Source organism: Sinohyriopsis cumingii, chromosome 4 (genome assembly GCF_028554795.1).
Source record: "Sinohyriopsis cumingii isolate HCF-2022 chromosome 4, ASM2855479v2, whole genome shotgun sequence".
In the NCBI taxonomy this organism is placed as follows: Eukaryota; Metazoa; Mollusca; class Bivalvia; order Unionida; family Unionidae; genus Sinohyriopsis; species Sinohyriopsis cumingii.
The window spans coordinates 84852526-84873160 of record NC_142964.1 but is presented as its reverse complement, the minus strand read 5'-3'; the positions used below and the strand labels follow the sequence as shown (position 1 = coordinate 84873160).

Genomic DNA, 20635 nt, shown 5'->3' with positions numbered 1-20635 from the left:
TTCATCGAGATAAATTTGAGGAAATATCGATGGCTGCATCTGCATTTGACCCGATTTCACATAACAAATTCGTTTACATGAATGGTCCTGGTGGTAGCGGTAAAACAACGAGAGCGATAAATTTATTTGCGAAATCTGATATGATCGTGTTGACTCCAACTCACAGATTAGCGCGAGAAATAAGGCAACGCGGCGTTGGTTCTTGTACGTATCACAGTTATTTCAAATACAGCGGTGGATTATGGGATTCGGCTCGTATGGGAAATAAATATATCAACAGAATTATAATATTTGATGAAATTTGCACAGTAAATTTAGTTGTATTAAAATCGTTCCTGATCTGGCTGGAGGAGAAAAATACCGCCGTGATAATGTGCGGAGATCATGGCCAGCCTGATCCGATTGATGGTGAATCTCCTCACGAATGGCTCAGGAACTTCGTTGACTATTATGAGGAAATCGACGCCGATTATAGATCCGATGATATTTTACTGACTGAATTTAAGAAAATAATTCGATTACAACCGAATAAGTTTCAATGCGATGTGATGAGAAGAATAATCGACGAGACTCCGATGGATATTTTTCTTAATTTGTGGCGTCCCGATCATCTGATTGTTGCTAGTAGGAAAATTGTTCGCGATATTATCCAGGATATGTTATTCAAGCTGCATTGCGAGAAATTTCCAACATTACAGGTGCCGTTGTGTTACAGACCCGCTGATACCAGGAAACAAAATATCAGTGTTACTTTACCCTGCGGAGAGGAAAAGATTTTGGTACTGAACGATATTATTCTTGTTGATATTAATCTTGTTAATGACGCGATAAACGCAGAAAGATCGCCATGGAAACTAGGATATGCAACAACGATACATTCATCGCAGGGATTGACGGTTCACGGTCAGGTTTGGATTGTCGATGATAGAATTTCCTGGTCAAATTTGGTATATTTAGCCGTGTCAAGAGTAAGAAAATTATCTCAGTTAGGTAGAATTCGAGTAAATCACATTAATGACGCTGGCGGTAGTTGAGTATCTTTCGGTATTATTTGTAATTCTTCTTTGGTAAATCCGCGTTGTGGCGCTAGCGAATCTAGGAAATAAATTGCTGGTCTTCCCGATGATCTTGTTATGGCTGATATTTTGTGTGTTGTTACGCTCCAGTTTGGATCGGTTGCTCTTTTTCTGCCTCCCTCGGCCTCGCCTTCTTTATATAAATACCTGACCGTGACGCTACCTAGCACAGGCGGAATTGTGGAATCTCGCTTTAGGGGTATATTCGATTTTGTAATTGCAATTGCAGGCTTCATTGCTATTGTTCGTGTTACTTCGTTATTTAGCGCGTTAATCACATGAGGCAATCTTGATACCCAATCATGAGATCGATTATCTTGAATAAATTCACGCGCGTATTGGTATCCGAATAATCGTTCTGCAAGAGTTTTATTGAATCTCTCAACGATAGCTTGATTGTGATGAACACCTACAATACCGCGACGGATTTTAACATTATTCTTTTTCATCAGTGAAGTAACCGCGCCAAGAAATTCTCGACCTGGATCAACCTGGAGAAGCTTCGGCCATGTTAATGGAGATCGTGAATAAATTTCGCTAAACGCCTTAGCGATCTCCGTTGCTGTTTTATTCGATAACGGTTCCGCTTCTTTATACCTGCTGGCGATATCAACGACTGTCAAGACATATTTATATGTGACTCCGTCGACGGTATCGTAAGGAAGAAACATTAAATCAGCCTGATGGACTTCATTAGGGACACTGACAGAGAAACTCGCATATGGTATTTTCTTAGGCGGAGGAAGATATGTTTGCCAGACTGCCTGTTTCGATAACCACGATTCAGCGGTGGATTGTTTTACTTTAGCGGCTTTAGCGAGTTTGGCAATTGCTGATTTTCCTCGCCAGAATCCTCGCGGAGAATAATATATCTGCTCCATTATTATTTACCAGCACCGAATACTAATTTACCTTTCATTGCGCCTTTTATCAACCAAGTTGCCAATTTTTCTTTGAAACTTTTGTCAGGAATCGCGTCTATTGCATGAATTAGCCTAATATCAGCGAGATGTCTTTGTTGTAAATCCCCGCTACGATACGCAAGATCGTGATAGTAACACGCGTTATCGATGGCGTTTACTGGATCTTCGCCGGGATTTGGTTGATTATTATCGTTGAGTCTTATATCGAGCCTTGTGCCGGGTCCGCAGTAATTGTATCCTGGCAGATGCTTTTCTCCGGGATATTTCGCCCAGGGCAACCCGGGTAGATTTTTCAAGGAGGCGGTAATGTCTCCTCCGGTTCTTCTATTTTTTTTTTTACAAATCTGAACTTGCGCGTCTTACAAACTTCGCATTCTCCTGCAATTGCGTTCCTGTTGTTGCGTGTGACGATTTCGGTTGGATTTATCGTAGCTGTGCGCGTGCGACATTTAACACAATATAGATCCATATATTCTAGTAACATGAATGTAATTGATTTTTCGGCCACGAAGAAACGCGAACAGGTGAAACACAACGCGGTGTTACCGAATTCGATAAGGATGATAATTATTGGCCCGTCTGGTTCTGGAAAGACGCAGTTGTTGCTAAATTTGATAATGCGATGGCTAAAATGGGATAAGTTGTATTTGGTTGCGCCATCCGTTGATGATCAGCGATGTTATCAAGTACTAAAGGAATTTAGCGACAATACCGACGAAGGCACAATCGAATTCATCACAGACATCAATGAAGCTCCATCAGTGGAAAATTTAGATGGCGATGTTAATAATCTTGTCGTATTCGATGATGTTATGCTGGATAAGCAAACTAATCCGGCTAGGATATTCTCGCGTGGCCGACACAAGAACACCGATGTTATTTACGTGACGCAGCGATATACGCAAATTCCAAAGGTAATTAGGGACAATTGTAACATCTTATCAGTTTTCAATGGCGTCGATACTCACACGTTGAGAAATATTCATCAGACTTGGTGCAACGGCGATATGGACATAAACAAATTCAAAATTTTCTTCAGCCGCGCCCAGGCAACACCGCATGGTTTTATCACGATTAATCTTCATGATCCGCGTAGTAGATATCGAATCGGTCTTGATCAAATTTATTCATGAGACTCGCAGCCAAATCTTCGCAAACTTTGTCGACACCAGAATAAATTTCCCCCCCCCCCCCAAAATCTTTGTTTTTTACTTGTCCAGAATCATTGATTTTGCTCACAAAAATTGCAATCGGGAACGAATTTACGCAAATTATTTTTCGTGGGAAGGCTTATTTTTGAAATCTGAGGCTTCTACGGAGAAAGTTCTCGTAGGAGGCTTTATTTGGTCTGGAACGTCTGGTCTGTAGAACTTCCCTGCTGCTTGATGGCAGTAAATACAACTGTTGATGAATGGAAGACATATGTAGCAAAAACTCATGGTGCAATATTGTAGGCCATCCATTATAAAATGGGCATATAGTAATCATCCTGTGCACTATAGAATAGGTATATAGTAATCCTCCTGTCCACTATAAAATGGGTATATTGTAATCCTCATGTCCATTATAAAATGGGTATATAGTAATCATCCTGTCCACTATACAATGGGTATATAGTAATCCTCCTGTCCATTATAAAATGGGTATATAGTAATCATCCTGTGCACTATAGAGTGGGTATATAGTAATCCTCCTGTCCACTATACAATCGGTATATTGTAATCCTCCTGTCCTTTATAGAATGGGTATATAGTAATCCTCCTGTTCACTGTAAAATGGGTATATTGTAATCCCCCTGTCCACTATAGAATGGGTATATTGTAATCCCCCTGTCCACTATAAAATGGGTATATTTTAATCCCACTGTCCACTATAGAATGGGTATATAGTAATCCTCCTGTCCACTATAGAATGGGTATACAGTTTTCCTCCTGTCCACTTTAGCATGGGTATAATGTTAATCCTCCTGTCCAATATAGAATGGGTATATAGTAATCCTCCTGATCACTGTAAAATGAGTATGTTGTAATCCCCTGTCCACTATGAATGGGTATATGGTAATCCCTCTGTCCACTATGAAATTGGTATATTTTAATCCCACTGTCCACTATAGAATGGGTATATAGTAAACCTCCTGTCCACTATAGAATGGGCATACAGTTTTCCACCTGTCCACTATAAAATGGGTATGTTGTAATCCTCCTGTCTGTTATAGAATAGGTGTATAGTAATCCTCCTATCCACTATAAAATGGGTATGTGTAATCCTCCTGTCCACTATAAAATGGGTGTATGTTAATCCTCCTGTCCACTATAGAATGGGTATATAGTAATCCTCCTGTCCATCCAGTCCTTTCTATTGCAAATAGTTATAGTGCAATCTGTAATGCAACTTGTCCAGCAGGTTTTGAATGATTGCATTGAAAATTGATAAAAATATTGGTCATCACGTGATGATATACATATTGATAAGTCACTTTGTTAATGCGAGTTTTGTTAAAAATTATTGCCCTTTTTGTCTTGCAGTTTGTTGCATTGTCTGACACAATATCGGAGGCACAATTAGTCCTACAGTTTTTGATGGATTGCAGAGGAACTTGATAGATATTATGATCAACATCTAAAAGTGTACATATTGTCAAATTATGCTCTTACCACAATTTTTATAAGAGTTAGTGCCCTTTTTTCATGCAGTGTATTACAGAATCTTCTGAACAGAACTAGTTTTACAAATTTCAGTGGATCGCCATGGAATGTATTAGTGATCAGTGGGCCTTTGTTTTGTTATGATGCATGTTTTCCATATCCTTTCAGACGCAGACTTTACTAAAACTACTGATCAGTGCCTGGGTTGACAGCCTGGACAGTATGACTCAGCCAGAGAGACGAAAATTGTCTGCTCTCGCCTTGGCATCACTTCTTACAATTAATTCCAGGTAAAATGTGGTGTTAAATATAGGAATTTTGCTATAGTAGACCAAAGGTCAATTCTACCAATAAAAGCCCATGTAAGAGTTATGTACCTGTAATACATGGATAGAAGTAACAGAAATTTTCAACAGTTTTTTTGGGTTTGTTTTTATTGATTTTTTTTTTTACAAGAAAAATTTTAGGATATTTTCACTGCTTGTTGTTTTAACCCTGTACATACATACATACATACTCTATTAAAAGTGCACAGGTAACTCATAGAGTTAAAGAAGACAAAATGACATCAAAGATAATTCGTAATTTTTCAATCAGAAGTGATATTTTGTATAACCTTTAGGGCATGCTGCAGATAAACTTTTGAGAATCTGCATTTCTATTTGAATGGTGGGTGTTGGGGTTAAATTATAGTTTTAAAAATGTGGTTCTAGTAAAACTTGTTCATACCAACATAAGCACACTTTTGTTATTGATTGAGATGAGATGAGCATAAAATCATAAAACAGTTACAAAGAGCAGTCTTTTGTCAATTAAAGTGCTATGGAATGTTGATATGAACTCCAGAATGTTGCAGAATTTTCGGAGGATTGGTTATAAGATATGCCCCAGAATGTATCATATTTTCCATTCTTTAAATGATTTATGAGCAAGATTATTAACAGTCTTCAGGTAACAAGGTTACCTTGATGCATAGTATCACACACAATATGACTGCTGTTAATAAGCATTTCATTCACAGGTTATCACATAATCAGTCAGATACTACCACTGAGGCCTTACTGGGAAAGCATACTGTATTTCATTCATAGGTTATTGCATGATCAGCAGGGATGGTGGTGGCTTTAAAAAAGTTGTTGCCCCAAAATTTGCCAACCTCATTATTTTGTCACCAATATTCAAAACATGTCACTGTTTTCATAATACAGTACTACCCATTTATCTTGACATCCCTGGAACCAAAGTAATATCGTGGTCTTAAGTAGATTTTGAAATAATGGGGTAGGGGTGGGAATTAAATTTCGCATAAAAGTGAAATTTGTAAGAGATGACCTGCTGTCAGGGATAGGATTTACACGGAGAAAATAATGGAAATTTTGATTAAATGAAGACAAAACTATACTGAAATACACTTATAAAATGACAACTTGCATTTGTGTAGTGGAATCCTTAATGTGTTAAGTACTGTACATGTATATGAAAAATCCATGAAATTGAATTTAGATCATATATTAGAAAATTAATATATTATTCACATCCCATTTGAAAAAAAAATAACACAGACATAAAAGAAATGTTAGTCCTCATCTGATCTGTGTTCCTTTGTCAACAAACATGTATCACTAAATGCACAATGATATTCATTGTCTCCAATAACAAGTGGATGTATAGTTATTTACATGCTTTGTGTACATGTACTTAAATTGGCCTAGTTTTTTGTTAGCTGGACACAGCTATCATCTTGCTGAGGCAACCCAGGAGATGCAGCTATTCATAAGGAATTGAAAAATAAGAGAGCAAATTAAAAAGTTTAACAAACATTTTTGTGATATGTCATATCTTCAGTTAACTTAATAGCCATATATTGATGGTTTCAAAGACTATAAGCATAAACGTTTTTCCTGCAAAAAGGAAACTTTCACGCCACAATAAAAGTGTTACAATCATAGATCAGATTCTATTGCTTTTATTTAAGTTTGGTGCTGACTTCCATGATGAAAGGTGCTTTATTTTTTATTGAAGATAGTAGTTGGCCTGCTTTGATGAAGGGTGCATGGGTTTTTTAAGTCACATATAAATACCTGCTTTTTGGAGGACCAGTCAAATACTCGTTTGTTATTGTGGCACTAGTATCAAATAACTGTAGAACGTTGATTGAGACTTTGCTTTTTTAAATTGCTAAGTATTTATGCAGAATAGTTGGTGCTTCAAAGATAATCAGTTTTCTTTGAAGTTTCAGCTAACTATTTGTTCTGGGTAGATTTTAAAAAAAAGAAAAGAATAAGTCATAGTTTGGTTCATTCTAGTCATTTATGTTCCCTCCTTCAGAGGTTGGTCGATTGTAATCTAGCTAATCCAGTTGCATGACTGTGTGAGTGTGACAGCATACAGTAGTCAGGCCAGATGTCAGAATAAGTGGATTATGATGTAATGATGCCCTGTTAAGATGAATTTATTAATATGAGCGAACGATTTGTTTATGTAATAATAGATTCTTGTGCATTTTACTTCCACGTTTGCGATTTCCTTTTGTGGTGCCTTTGAATTTCTCCAATCCAAGTTCAAGATTACAGATACAGATTGAAACAGCCAAAAATAAAATGTTGTTGCCAAAAACATTTCCAGATGGTATATTTAGTCATCAACATGGAAAGCATATCACAATTTCCAATATTGGTGAAGCCCAACATGATCCCTGGACCAGTCAGCATGATTCCTCTGAGGCCTCACTGGGAAAACATACTGTATTTTATTCAAGGCTGTTGCATGATCATCAATTGAAGCATCATTTGAATTGTTATGTACGTCAAAATTCCTGGTTTGTGTTGCATTTTTTTGTATCCTCCACCTTAGAGACCACACACCAATCCTGGTGTCAATTGAACTGTTGGTATTTGCATAGTGTATTGAAAATAATTATGGTTTCAATGCATAAATGAAGTAATTGAACACTTAGTGGATTGTATTTCAGTGCCGTATGTGAGATGTTTGCTAGCATCATCAACCTGTGTGTGCAGGTCCTTCATGACGTCTGCAGAGTGCCAGTAGACGAAGATCCAACCATTCAGATTGAGTAAGTTTGTTGTTTTAAGATGAGAGTATGTAGCTTTTTGAAAATCAGCAGCTTTTATGCATATCCATTCATACAACAGGCTCCAATGCTTTATCTATTAAAGGGTTTATAGAGAGTGAGCAAGAAAGGTTTATCGAGAGTGAACAAAATGGAACTTTTCATTGTTGGGGCATATTTTTGTCACAAGAATCATTTTTGCAACTTAGAAATGCTGCTACTGAAATTTTTGTTGTTGTTGTATTAACAGACAAAACTCATTCATTTTAGCATCATAGATAAAATAAGCATACAAAATATGAGGAATTAATATGATACAGTTGCATAGAGATACCTGAAAAAAAGCTGGAGAAATAGATATTTGAGAGGGGCTTGCAGAAGGTAGGGGCTCAGTTGACTATATAATTACACTAGCATTGAATGAACTATTAGGAAAAAGAATATTTTATACATTTTCCATAGATGCTATGCTCTTTAGACCAAACACCTCTGTTATATATCACAGAAGTGAAAACAATGCATCAATGTCACTGACCAAAAGAAGAAAAATTATTTTTTAATAATAACTCAAGTTATACACAATCAATAACTACTGAAATTTGCAGAAGGCTTGCATGTGGGTTAAGGAGGAAACCTATTGATTTGAGGGACAAAAAGAGAAAGGACAAGTTCACTGTGACAGAAAGGAGAAATATGGTTTCTGCACAATAACATTAGTTCAAAATCTCACACCAAAAATCAGTCTTTTTGGATAGTTTGCAATTTAGGTAAAGCAGAAGTTTAATGGTTGATGTCACTGTGACTGAAAGAAAATGTTTTCTCTGGTTTCAAGAAATTTATTTAAATGCACTTGTCGCTAGGATAAGTGAGTTCTAACAGTTGCTTATCCTTGTCATATTTTTACTCAATGCACTTTTCCCCTATACTATTTAACAATCTTGCTTAAAAGTCATGGATACTAGATGCATGTTTGGTACTAAAATAGGTCAGAGTCGGATAAACATTCTGTTCGGAGTGAAGACAGCAGATTTAAAACCTTTCAAATGCATGGCCCCTTAGATAAGTATATAAGACAAGGTCTGTAACTTGAGAAATTATAGTTTCAGTTCTAGCCCATGCTCTTTCTATGCTTTTTGCAATTACAGCAGTATTTTTCAGTAATATAGGTGTATGTTTGATATGCAAAAATTGCCCATTCAATAAGTTATCACTCATCTGTATGAGCTAGACCTTGGCAAAATTAAGAGCCAATGAATATGCAAAAATTAAAATATCTGAAACCAGAAAAGGCATATTTACCCTAACACCAGAAAAAAACAGCACCGTTTGCTAAGTGTAAGGCACACAAAAATTAAATTTACAAAAAGAACACAAAATAACTCAAATATAGGAAGGACAGAGGAGATGAGCACTCAAGTGATTAGAAAAAGTAAGCAGCATAACTACAAACACATTTTAAAACAGAAAATAAAGGCAAATTCAGTGAGCAATGTGTACATTGTCCAATGAAAAAAGTGGACAGTATTCTCTATGTTGGCCTTGACTTACAAGTCTAACTGGGATTTTATTCTTTTAAATTCTGGTCCTTAAATACTTATTGAAGGAGGAAATAATTGAGCATTGTCTTAGGGAATATGAATCCTCGAAAAGGAAACCATCACAATAAGAACAGGTATGTATTACTTAATTTAAATTAGTTTTACCCCCACCACCATAGAACTACATTTTTACCCAATCAGGATGAGGGGTTTCCCCGAGTCATGGTTTCTGCATAACAATTCATGTTCTCCACAATCTGCAGTTACAAGACATTGTGGATAGCTTGTACTTTGGATAAGGAAGAAACTCTGTTGGTTTTGGAGTCAAAAGGTCCAGGGTCAAAGAAAGAAGATTTTTTTTTCTTCTGTACAGTAACATTTCTTCTACATCACCAAACTGGACCAAACATGTCTTGCAAATGAGATTTAAAAAAGCTTGTCCATTTTTGGAATAAAAGGTAAAAGGTCAAGGTCACTGTGACTGAAGAAAGAAAAATGGTTTCCACAAAATAAGATTGTTGTACATTATATCCTAAACCAAAATTTGTGGATGGATTGTACTTTGCATAAGAAAGAAGACATTGTTTTTGCATAATAATTTTACATCTAGACCATATATTTTGATCAAAAATTTTGGAGGGCTTGTACATAAGGCATGGAGGAGACCAATTGTTATTGGAGTCAGAGGTTGAAGTCATCAATGGATTTTGCAGAATAACCTTTGCTCATGATTAAGTTCCTTCATCAAATTTTGTGGATAGGTTGCATTTATGGTAATAAAGAAACATAGATTCTGTGGTGTTAAGGCCACAGGTCATTGTTATGATAATGGAAAATCTGGTAAGACAATAATAATTTCTGTTCATTTAGTGTGCTAAATGTCTACATCGAGGACTGTTAAACACAATGTGATCATATAATATGGCATAACTGTTCTCTTGTTAGCAATTATGTAAGATACAAGATAAATACATTTGACATGTCAAACTGTTCCATTGGCCTAAGCAGTTAAAGTACCCACCTTGGCTGCAGGAGGTTACTGGTTTGAACCCTGGCCTGGCCAAGGCATACCAAAGACATAAAAATGGTACTAGCATCTGCCTTCCTTGTCACTCAGCATTAAGAGGTTAGTGTTATGACTGGTCAGCTTGGTGTCAGGATAATATTACTGGGTGAGACATGATGCTACATGTCTGCTGTATGGATGCCCCTGTGCTAGACATCACTGTAAACTGCCACACTTAAGACAGCATAGCAATAGGACAAAAAATGCTAAAACTATGTAAAAAATCTAAATCACACACACACACTCATTTGACACCAAAAAATATTTAGGGTTTTGAACACTTTGCACCTTTTTGCAAGATGAGATGGTAAATAGGCTAAGCTGGCTATGAAACAGAGACAGATGAATGTCTTGTTATGTTTTACAAAATTGTATATGGCCTTGAGTACAGTGCTGCAGTACACCCAATTAAAAAAGATATAACCATTCCCTACTATTGAAAACACTAATAAATATTGTTTTTCTTCTTCTTTCTGATAACAATGTTTCAGTGGAATTCCCTTCCTGACCATATTGTGGAATTACCAAATCTGGAGTGTCTCAGTCAAGCTGAAGGGAATTTGAGCTATTTTAAACCATGGTATCATCGCTCGTTTTATGTGATTTCATTACCTTTTAACTATATAAGTCTTTATGACTACCATTTTAACAATTTGTAAATTTTCATTCTCCAAACTTGTCTCAAGCTTTCTTTTTAATTATTTTACTAAAAGCACAAAGATTCAGGTGGCTTGAAATCTCCACATCAGGATCTGTAGATAGATACATATGATCAAGTTCTGATTTTTCATTCAAAGTAGCAAGAGATACAATTCAGCTGTAGACAGTAAGGTATGACAGAATTATTTTTGTCTAACCAAATATGCTTTTCGTGCCACAACAGTGGTAGTGGCATTTAGTATTACCTTGTCCGTTTGACTGTCCATCACATCGCGGTTCAGGTTTGTTTGGATCATGTTAGGCATCTTGGTGGGGCATTCATATTTGGTGGACACATTTCTAGTTATGTGAAACCCTGTATGAAGATGAGATGTGATGTTGTTCCATCTTGCATGACAAAACAATCGAATCTCTTGAGTGTTAAAATACATGTCAAATAGCAATGTGCTATTTTTCTGTCTGGCAGTGCCCTTGTTATCTCAGATGGAGATGATGTGGGAGAAGATGAACAGGAGATTGAGCATGAGAAAAGAAAGAGATTGGTAAGTTATCTTCAATACCATACTTAACCATTCCATTATAATTTCACATCGATTCATAAATTTAAGGCTTTAAGTCTTTGGGAGCCTAAAAATGCTAGGTTGGCACTAGAATTTCCCAAATAGATGCCAAATTGTCTGAAACTCTTTGCTAAATATTTCATTTCTGCATGTTGTCTTTTCTGTAGAAATTAGTTTCTTAGATCACATACACAATCTTGAAAATAATTAACAGTAGAGAACATCATTAACTTTAAGGCAGATGAAGACCAGGCTTCTAAATTTTCAGTCACCAAATGTTTTTATCCCCTCCTCTGCAGAAGCAGGGTGGTATAGTAATCCCCACGTCCATAGTTCTGTCCAAGGCACATTTTTATTGGTACAACTACTGGTAGTCTCACATTTATTGACGGATTACCATGAAACAGGTAAACATTATGGTAATGACCTGAAGCTGAACATATTGATAAGGTGGCGCTCACCAGATAATAAGTACTTTTGAGAGAGTGACGTATGTAAGGTGAAGTAGTTCGCATTTAAAACATGCACAGTGGAGAGAATGTTTGCATACCTCTATGCTACATTAATGTAATGTGGATGATATTTCTTTTGGATATTGTACTTTTGGAAATTTTACATGATTTAAGCACACTGCTAACTAAAATGACTGCTCCCTTGTGTTAAAAAATCAGTCTGAATTAGTCTAAAGTACACTATACATAGCAGCTATTAAAATAGGGAAAATGAATTTTGCCAGACTAGACAATACCAGCTTCTGAAAGTGCAATGAATGAATTACCAAATATATAAAATGTAAAAAAAGTTATCGGCTCTTTTTCATACAAATGACCTCTGAAGTTCAGGAAGTGAAAATGACCAAGTAGAGCTAGCACTTTTTTGAAAGGTGCACATTTGAAGTAAGGCCAAGCTGTATACTCTATAACCCATAGTACACCCATCAATCATACTCCAAAATAAAGGGAATTAAAGGTTCTTTGCATTATACCTAAGATATACAAGGTCTTTTTTAAATAGCCAGTATAACCAGTGAGGAAAGCCGGGGACATTCTTTTTCTTTAAATTCCTAACCCTATGCAAAATGCGAAACTGTATAGCGCCACCTAAATCATGCAATTTTTATAGAAGTTATTGCCCTTTACTTGAAGTTGAATGCAAATTACGACTTTGATTTAAGTGGATTGCTATGCCTGTTTGACCTGGAGTTTGATGTAGTTTATGGTAGGATCTTAGAACACAACTTGACTTTTATGTGATTGACATTAAACTTTGTAAATTTTATAGTTTTCATTTGAGGATGTGTATATTGATAAATTTCTTGCAGTTTTTGTTATAGAGTTATTGCCCATTTTATCCTAAAGCTGACTCAGTACAAATCAGAATCTTGTGAAAATAACTTGTTTCACATTTTTATGATTTGCTGGGAAACTTAGTAAATATCAAGGTAGTCATTTTAAGAGACACATGTCAACAGATCTGTATGCTTTTGAGATTTATGTAAGAGTTATTTCCCTTACATACATTTATAGAATTTTGTGAATGCTGCAACATATGCAGTTCTTTTGTAAAATGCGGTGAAGCTTAGTACACAAAATATGCATGCTGACTGGGATCACCTATTGTCCATTGTCCCAAGTTTGTTATCACTATTCCTCCTGAACTACATAGAGGATTGCCCATAACACACACATGCTTCCCAAGGTTTAGTTGGTTTGAAATGAAATGGTTCTACTCAGATATCCAGTATGGCACAGCTGCCATCTTGAAAATCTTATCGCTACTCCTCCTGAATGGATGGTCACATCAACATGGTGTTTTAGCTAAAAGACTTCTGTCGATGTCTACTTGGAGCTAAATGAAAATGGTGCTGATCTGATGTTCATTATAGCTACCTTGGCAGCCATCTTTAAAGTTTTGTTATTGCTGCTCCTCATAAATGGAAAGTTATATCCAAATGGGCTTTTCACCAGAAGTTTATTTGTTTTATGGGTTTAATGCCATTTTTCAGCACAGGTTAGACTATACATGGTGGCCAGCAGATTTAGTGGAAGAAAACCCCGGAAAGCCCTGGGAAAAGCCTCGCAAAGCTACTTGCAAGCTTTCTCACATTCCATTGTTGACCAAGTCAAGACTAACACTCATGCAGACATAATTGAGATGTCAGTGATCTATAAAGGCAAGTACCTTAGACTACTCAGCCATCCAGGGTCCATTTCACCAGAAGATTCGTTTAGGTGTATGATCTCCAAGATTGTCACCATGGCAGCCATCCTGAAATCTTGTTATTGCTACTCTTCCTAAATAAAAAGTTATAGTGATGTAGGTTTTTCAGGAGAAGACTAATTATGACGTCTACATGAACCTAAATCAAAATTGTGCCAATCATATCCAATATAGCTGCCATGGCAGCCCCTTTGAAAATCTTATCGCTACTGATTCTAATTGGAAAGTCATATGGACATGTGGTTTTCCTTAGAAGGCTGATTTTGGTGTCTGAGTGGTCTTAAATGAAAATGTGCAGATCTGAATTCTAAGATGGCCACCATAGCAGCCATCTTGAGAATCTGATTATTATTACTACTACTTCCAAATGGAAAGTCATGATAACATTGGTTTTCACCAGAAGACTTCTTTCGATATTTAGTTGGTCTTAAATGAAAATGGTGACAATCTGATATATTATGTGGCCACCATGGCAGCCATCTTGTTAGTGTTACTCTGCCTAAATGCAAAGTCATATCGACATTGGGTTTTTACCAGACTAGTTATGATATCTAGTTGGTACTAAAGGAAAACTGAGTCAGTCTGACTTCAAACATGGGGAGCCAGTCTGACTTCAGATACAGGGAGCCAGTCTGACTTCAAATATGTGGAGCCTGGCTGACTACAGATATGGCCACTTTGCAGCCATCTTACAAATCTTCTTGTAACTACTTCTCATAAGGAGAAGGTCATGTTGACATGGGGTTTTCACCAGAAGACTTTGGATGGTGTCTAGTTTGTCCTGAATGAAAATGATGTCAATATGACATCCTATATGGACCCCAGGGTGGCCATCTTGAAAATCTTGTTTTTGAGATAAGAGTTTTCAGCAGTAGACTTCTTACGATATCTAATTTTACCTGAATGAAATTGGTGCCCTGCAGACATCCAGTATGGTTACCATGATGAACATATTGGAGATTTTGTTATCACAGATCGTCATGTGTATGGTAATATTGACATGGTGTTTTAACCAAAAGTCTGCAAACAGTGTCTAGCTTGTCCTACATGAAAATGCTTCCAGTCTTACATCAAGCAATGCTGCTACAGTGGTGAATTTGAAATTCTTATTGCCCATGAATATGAGTGATGCTTTCAGCATTCAGCATAATGGTCTTATCTTGAATTCCTGAAACTTCTTTTTGGACAGTACAGCATCAATCACTTTGAGGTACTCCTGTTTAACAGTGGATGCATTTCCATCATGGGAATGTGGGGGTGTATTTTGTGAGCAAATTACTCACCATTCATCTAGTTTCTGCGGGGGAAAAATTCGCCATTGAACGTGTTTTACTTTTAGTGATTGTATAAATTGCTAGTAGCAACATGGAAATGGGTCAAAGGCTTGTGTGTATCCAGCTTTCCATGCATTGAAGAAACTGGAAATAATCTCCCCTAAATGTGGTGTCAGTCCATCATATGTTAACCCCTTAGTATATGCTGGAAAAACATTTTCAACTGCATTGAAGTTAATGATCAAAGATGCATGCAACCGGAATTCTTTATTTCTAAAAGAACATCAAACTGTTATAATGAAAGTGTTCAGCATTGGCAAGCATGGTCATAATGCAGCCTAGTTTTCCATGAAGACTACTTCTTTGTTGGAAAGTAAGGATATAATGTAACCTAGTTTTCCATGAAGACTACTTCTTTGTTGGAAAGTAAGGATATAATGTAACCTAACCTAGTTTTCCATGAAGACTACTTCTTTGTTGGAAAGTAAGGATATAATGTAACCTAACCTAGTTTTCCATGAAGACTACTTCTTTGTTGGAAAGTAAGGATATAATGTAACCTAACCTAGTTTTCCATGAAGACTACTTCTTTGTTGGAAAGTAAGGATATAATGTAACCTAGTTTTCCATGAAGACTACTTCTTTGTTGGAAAGTAAGGATATAATGTAACCTAACCTAGTTTTCCATGAAGACTACTTCTTTGTTGGAAAGTAAGGATATAATGTAACCTAACCTAGTTTTCCATCAAGACTACTATTTTGTGCGAAAGCATGGATATAATGTAACCTAGTTTTCCATGAAGACTACTTCTTTGTTCAAAAGCAAGGATATAATGTACCATATTTACTGTATATGTTGAAACACTATTTATTGGGACACCATAAATTAATTTTAAAAGTAATTTTTGTGTGCACTGTATGTTATGAGACATACAATTTTTTTAGTTGTAACTTTTGGGACACATTTTAAATCATTTGAAAATTACATCAGAAAATGCACTCTAACTGAAATTTTATTTAAAAAAATATAAAATTGTGACTTGAGATAAAACTCTTTATTCCACTGCAGCATCATCTCATCAACAGTCTTTCTCCTGCATATATTTTAGCTTTCTCATACCGTGAAAAATTATCATTAGAGGCAACACATCACCTGAAACAGAAACTGAAATGACGAAAGATTTTTTGTCAAATCTTCACCATTCATGCTAATTCTCACACATTTGACCACTATCTTATCATCAGTCCATCCAGGAATGAGATCAAAGTACACTAGAATTTCACCCATGTTAATGATCGTATTGTTGGCAAAATCATCTGCTTCTCTTCTGACCTTCGTGAATTCATCAAATGATTTTATTTTCTCCACATCTTCTGGGCAACCCTGGGTCATTGATGACCGTGCACAAAGCACAATAGTGTCACTTTAAAAGTTGTTCCATTGTTTCAATTTATTTTAAAAATTCTAGTGAATACCATTGAAAATGAACCAAAGTTAGCTTCCATATCTCACCCATCTTTGCATATTAAAAATAAAAAGTAAAAAACATCAGCACACTTAAAAGAATCTAAAGTTGACTTCCAAGTTGGCTTTCTTTGCAATACAATAACTTTGAATCGATATTCTTAAAAACAAAAAAAGAAAAACTGGCTTCAAAGTATCCAAAGTTGGCTTCCAAGGTCGGCTTGCTTTGTAATAAAAATAACCTTCGTCTTTGATGTTCTGTTTCAAAGAAAGAGTTTACTGCTTGCTGCCAGTTGTGTTTATTCACCACCTGGGCTGCTATGTGCTTGGCGTCTGTAAATAATATAAACGGACATTGATGTCTGTGGGTAAATAGCATACACAGCAGTAACTTGATTTAATGATACTTTTGTAACCTATGCTAGTGAAAAGATTGTCACTTGCACTCAAGTGAATGTATTTTCAAATGATTTTTATTTGTGTGATACTGTAATATAGTTGACCTAGATGTAATTCAGTCCTGGTTATTTTGCACCTAACACAATGTCATGTATGAATGGCAGTTGTCTTCAAGATATTGGTTGATTATTTCCCTCTCTTTTTTGATTTTGTTGGATCCAGTTTGCAGTTGGATAACATAATGAAACCTTTGAGCACAACAAACATGATTTGTTTCTCAATGTTCATATCAATGAACAAAGTGTCATGTGTTATTGGACATAAGCAATACTCTCTATGGTATGGAAGCCTACACTACATATATGGAGTTCATGGATATATTTTATTCTTTATTACTCATGGTGAAAAAAAAGGAATAAATGATAACAATACAAGGTTAGTTTCTTTCTTTTTATTATCAAATAAGTATTTTGTTTATCTATTTTATTGCAATGTGCATTGGAGGGAGGGCAGCACAAATGTAGTACAAATTTCATGGGACATATGCATGTGGTTAGATTGGGTAAAGAAACAAATCTTGGTGTCAGAACTGGGATAAAATTAGAAAGTTGAGTGTCTCTGATGCACAAATAGAGTAAAGGGAAACACTAGGATTCCAGATAATCTATATTCAGTAGAGCTTCAAATGGAAACTATTGAAGCTAATCAGGGATTTAGGTATATATGGAGCTTCAGATGGATGGACTGTTGGAGAGAATCACAGTATTCTCTTTGATGTCCTGTTGGATAGCATGGATGGACCTTTGGAAAGTATTACAGTGTTCTCTGTTACAGTATGGGGATCACATGTTAGGCTAGACTGTGCTTTGTTTTCTGCTTTTTCTACTCAGTATTATTATTTTACATTAACAGATGACCCGTCAGGACCCAGTACATTCTCTGCCACTAAAGGACTGCTTTCTTGCTCGGCTAGAAATCTGCAGACAGATGCATGGTCAAGCAACCTTTGACCAGCTGATGGGAACTGTAGATCAGGAAATCCTTCATCAGCTTCACCAGTTTGTACGAACGTATTAGAACTTGGATTTGTTTGGTCTTTCAGACTATCCAGAGTGCAAATTTCTCGTCCTATTTTCATGCAGACTGTTTGGGGCATTGACTGTTCATTACAGTATTTGAAGTTGTTAAGATAGTCCAGATATTGTATTGTAAAAGTGATCGTTGACTTCATAATGGTGTAATGGAGGTACTATTTAGTCCAGAAGAGATTGTGTACATTTCCTGAAAAATTGTTTGACATTATTGGAATCATGATAAATGGAAATCCCTGCACATTCTAAATCAGTGATGCATTGCATTGGTCTTTCTTCTGAGCCATAGTAATACCACTGCTTTAATTTTAATGCAGATTTGTGTGAAGCATAGCAATTCTGTGTAATTTTATGATTATATTTTTGTATCTGGAAAGGTTGTTTTTGTTAGAGTTGAACAGAACTGACATTCATTTGTCAGCCTTTAATTATACTGGTTTATGTGGTATTTAGTGCAGTGGATGATGTAAATTGTTTGTCTAGAAATGACACATTGATGTGTATGTTCCTGCATTGAATGTTTGTTAAGATCATTGAAACCACATTTTTTTAAGTAAACAAGTTGCTTCCCTAATTTAATACATGCTTCATTGTTATGAAATGCATTTATTACCAAGTTCTTTCAATAACAGGCCATGTTTCTGGTTTTATAAGTTTTTGTTTTCAGCATTTTTATTTTTGCTTTCTGAAGTGGAAAGATATAAATTTCATTAACCTGTGTAGTGCACATATCCTAATGTCTTGTTGTATCAGTAACTATCCAGAACATTTTCCTTGGGTCTTCAAAGCAGTTCCAAGCATGTATCACCCTTGCAAGTATTCCTTAACTTTTGGCTGTACATTTTGGATATTCAGTGCAAATGTAAAACTAATTAATATAAAAATAAGTGCTTTGTTGGCCTTTCTATTTTCTTAAAATACAAAAAACCACATTCAGGAATTTGACACAATTTGTAAGGAAATATTCTTTGTCTTTGCAGTTGATATCAATTTAGTTGTTTGTGTTTTGATAAAATTCTTTGATTATTGGATTAATTGGAGTTTAATGGACAGCAAAGCATAAAGGGTTACATAGCGCGAAGGCAATTAAAGAAAAAATTTGAGAAATCACTAAATATTATAGATCAGTCTTACAGAGAATAGGGCAAGAACATAAGTGGCATAAAATAGCATACTTTATGGTGTTTGTAATTTGTATGGCCTCGTCTGCCCAATTACAGGAGTTCAACACTCATAGTTTTGACCCATCAAAGGCATAGTTGCTTGAGCCTAGTCTGCCAATTACAATAGCTAAACATAATATTTCAACCCATCTATGGCATAGTAATTTGGGTCTAGTCTGTTCAATTACAGTAGCTCTACACTCATAGTTTTGACCCATCAAAGTCATAGTTGTTTGAGCCTAATCTGCCCAATTACAGTAGCTATACACTCATAGTTTTGACCCATCAAAACTATTGTCATTGTTGTCAGGGCCTAGTCTTCTCAAGAAGTAGGTATAGATGTATACAGTGGAACCTGTCCTGAAAGACCACCCCTTCTGCCAAAAGATAATGGTCTCTCATGACAGGTGGTCTCTCATAACAGGTTATAACACTATATAATCTCTAAATCTGTACATGGAGAACCTGGTCTCTCAAGACAGGCGGTCTCTCATAGCAGTGGTCTCTCAAGACAGGTTTTACTGTACATGTATTTTACATGCTGGATGTGAACAAGATAATTCTTGCATACTAAGTACATAAGATAAATGTTCTGGAATACCTATTGTACCTGTTGACCTTAGCCTTATAATGATCCACAGAGATTTGACCACCTGTTTGGCTTTTATGATTGTCTACTTAGTGATCATCTGTATAATTTTGTGCATGCTTTAATTAAATTTATTTTATAATCTGAAATTGTCAAAGTTTTGCATTTTTGCCCATCTTAAGTATACTGTCATTTATGTGTAAAGGACTATATCTCAATAATAAATCTTTGAACTGTTCTGGGCTCTGTCAGTTTCTCAGCAGCCCACTATCAACATTTACCAAACTTTACATCTGGGTAGAACTTGGGACAAGGAAGAACCCATGAATTTCAGGCCCAAAGTCAAGTTCACTTGCTGAAGGAAAAAAATGGTTTTCACACAATGACTTAGAGTTCTCTACATCTGCTGTTACCAAACTTGGTAGGTTTAATAATGAACCTTATTGATTACAGGGCCAAAAGGTCAAGGTCACTATGATAGAAAGAAGAAAAAGCTTGCATTTGGGGTGGGGAAGAACCCTATTGATTTTGGAATCAAAAGTTCAGAGGTCAAGGTCACTTTAACTGATATAAGAGAAATGTGTTCACATGCTAACATCAGATCTACTTCATGTACTTTGACCATTCTTTGTGGATGCTTGGCAGTTAGGGTAAGGAAGAACCTCGTTGATTTAGAGGTCAGATGTCGAGGTCACTGTGACTAAAAGAAGAAAAATGGTTTCCCAAAATTAAGATTACATCACAGACTCGGACAAGCCTTTATGGACAGTTTGCATGTTAGAAAAAGCCTAACAATTATGGGGTCAGAAGGTTGAAGCCCAAGGTAACTGTGACTGAAAGAAGAGAAAGGGTTTCTGCACAAGAATTTCAGTTCTCTACATAGGGATTTGTTAAGC

At 36.1% G+C, this 20635-nt stretch overlaps 1 protein-coding gene across 1 annotated transcript in view; it reads left to right on the top strand.

Moving 5' to 3' along the window:
- Positions 1 to 19976, top strand: part of LOC149801580 (importin-11-like) — a 128595-nt gene extending 108619 nt beyond the window's left edge. Inside the window, exons 24-27 of the mRNA XM_089955813.1 lie at positions 4813 to 4934; positions 7616 to 7717; positions 11445 to 11520; positions 17809 to 19976. Coding sequence (XP_089811939.1) covers positions 4813 to 4934; positions 7616 to 7717; positions 11445 to 11520; positions 17809 to 17973 — 465 coding nt within the window. The 3' untranslated portion in view covers positions 17974 to 19976. The remainder of the gene's footprint in view (positions 1 to 4812; positions 4935 to 7615; positions 7718 to 11444; positions 11521 to 17808) is intronic.
- Positions 19977 to 20635: the final 659 nt, after the last annotated feature.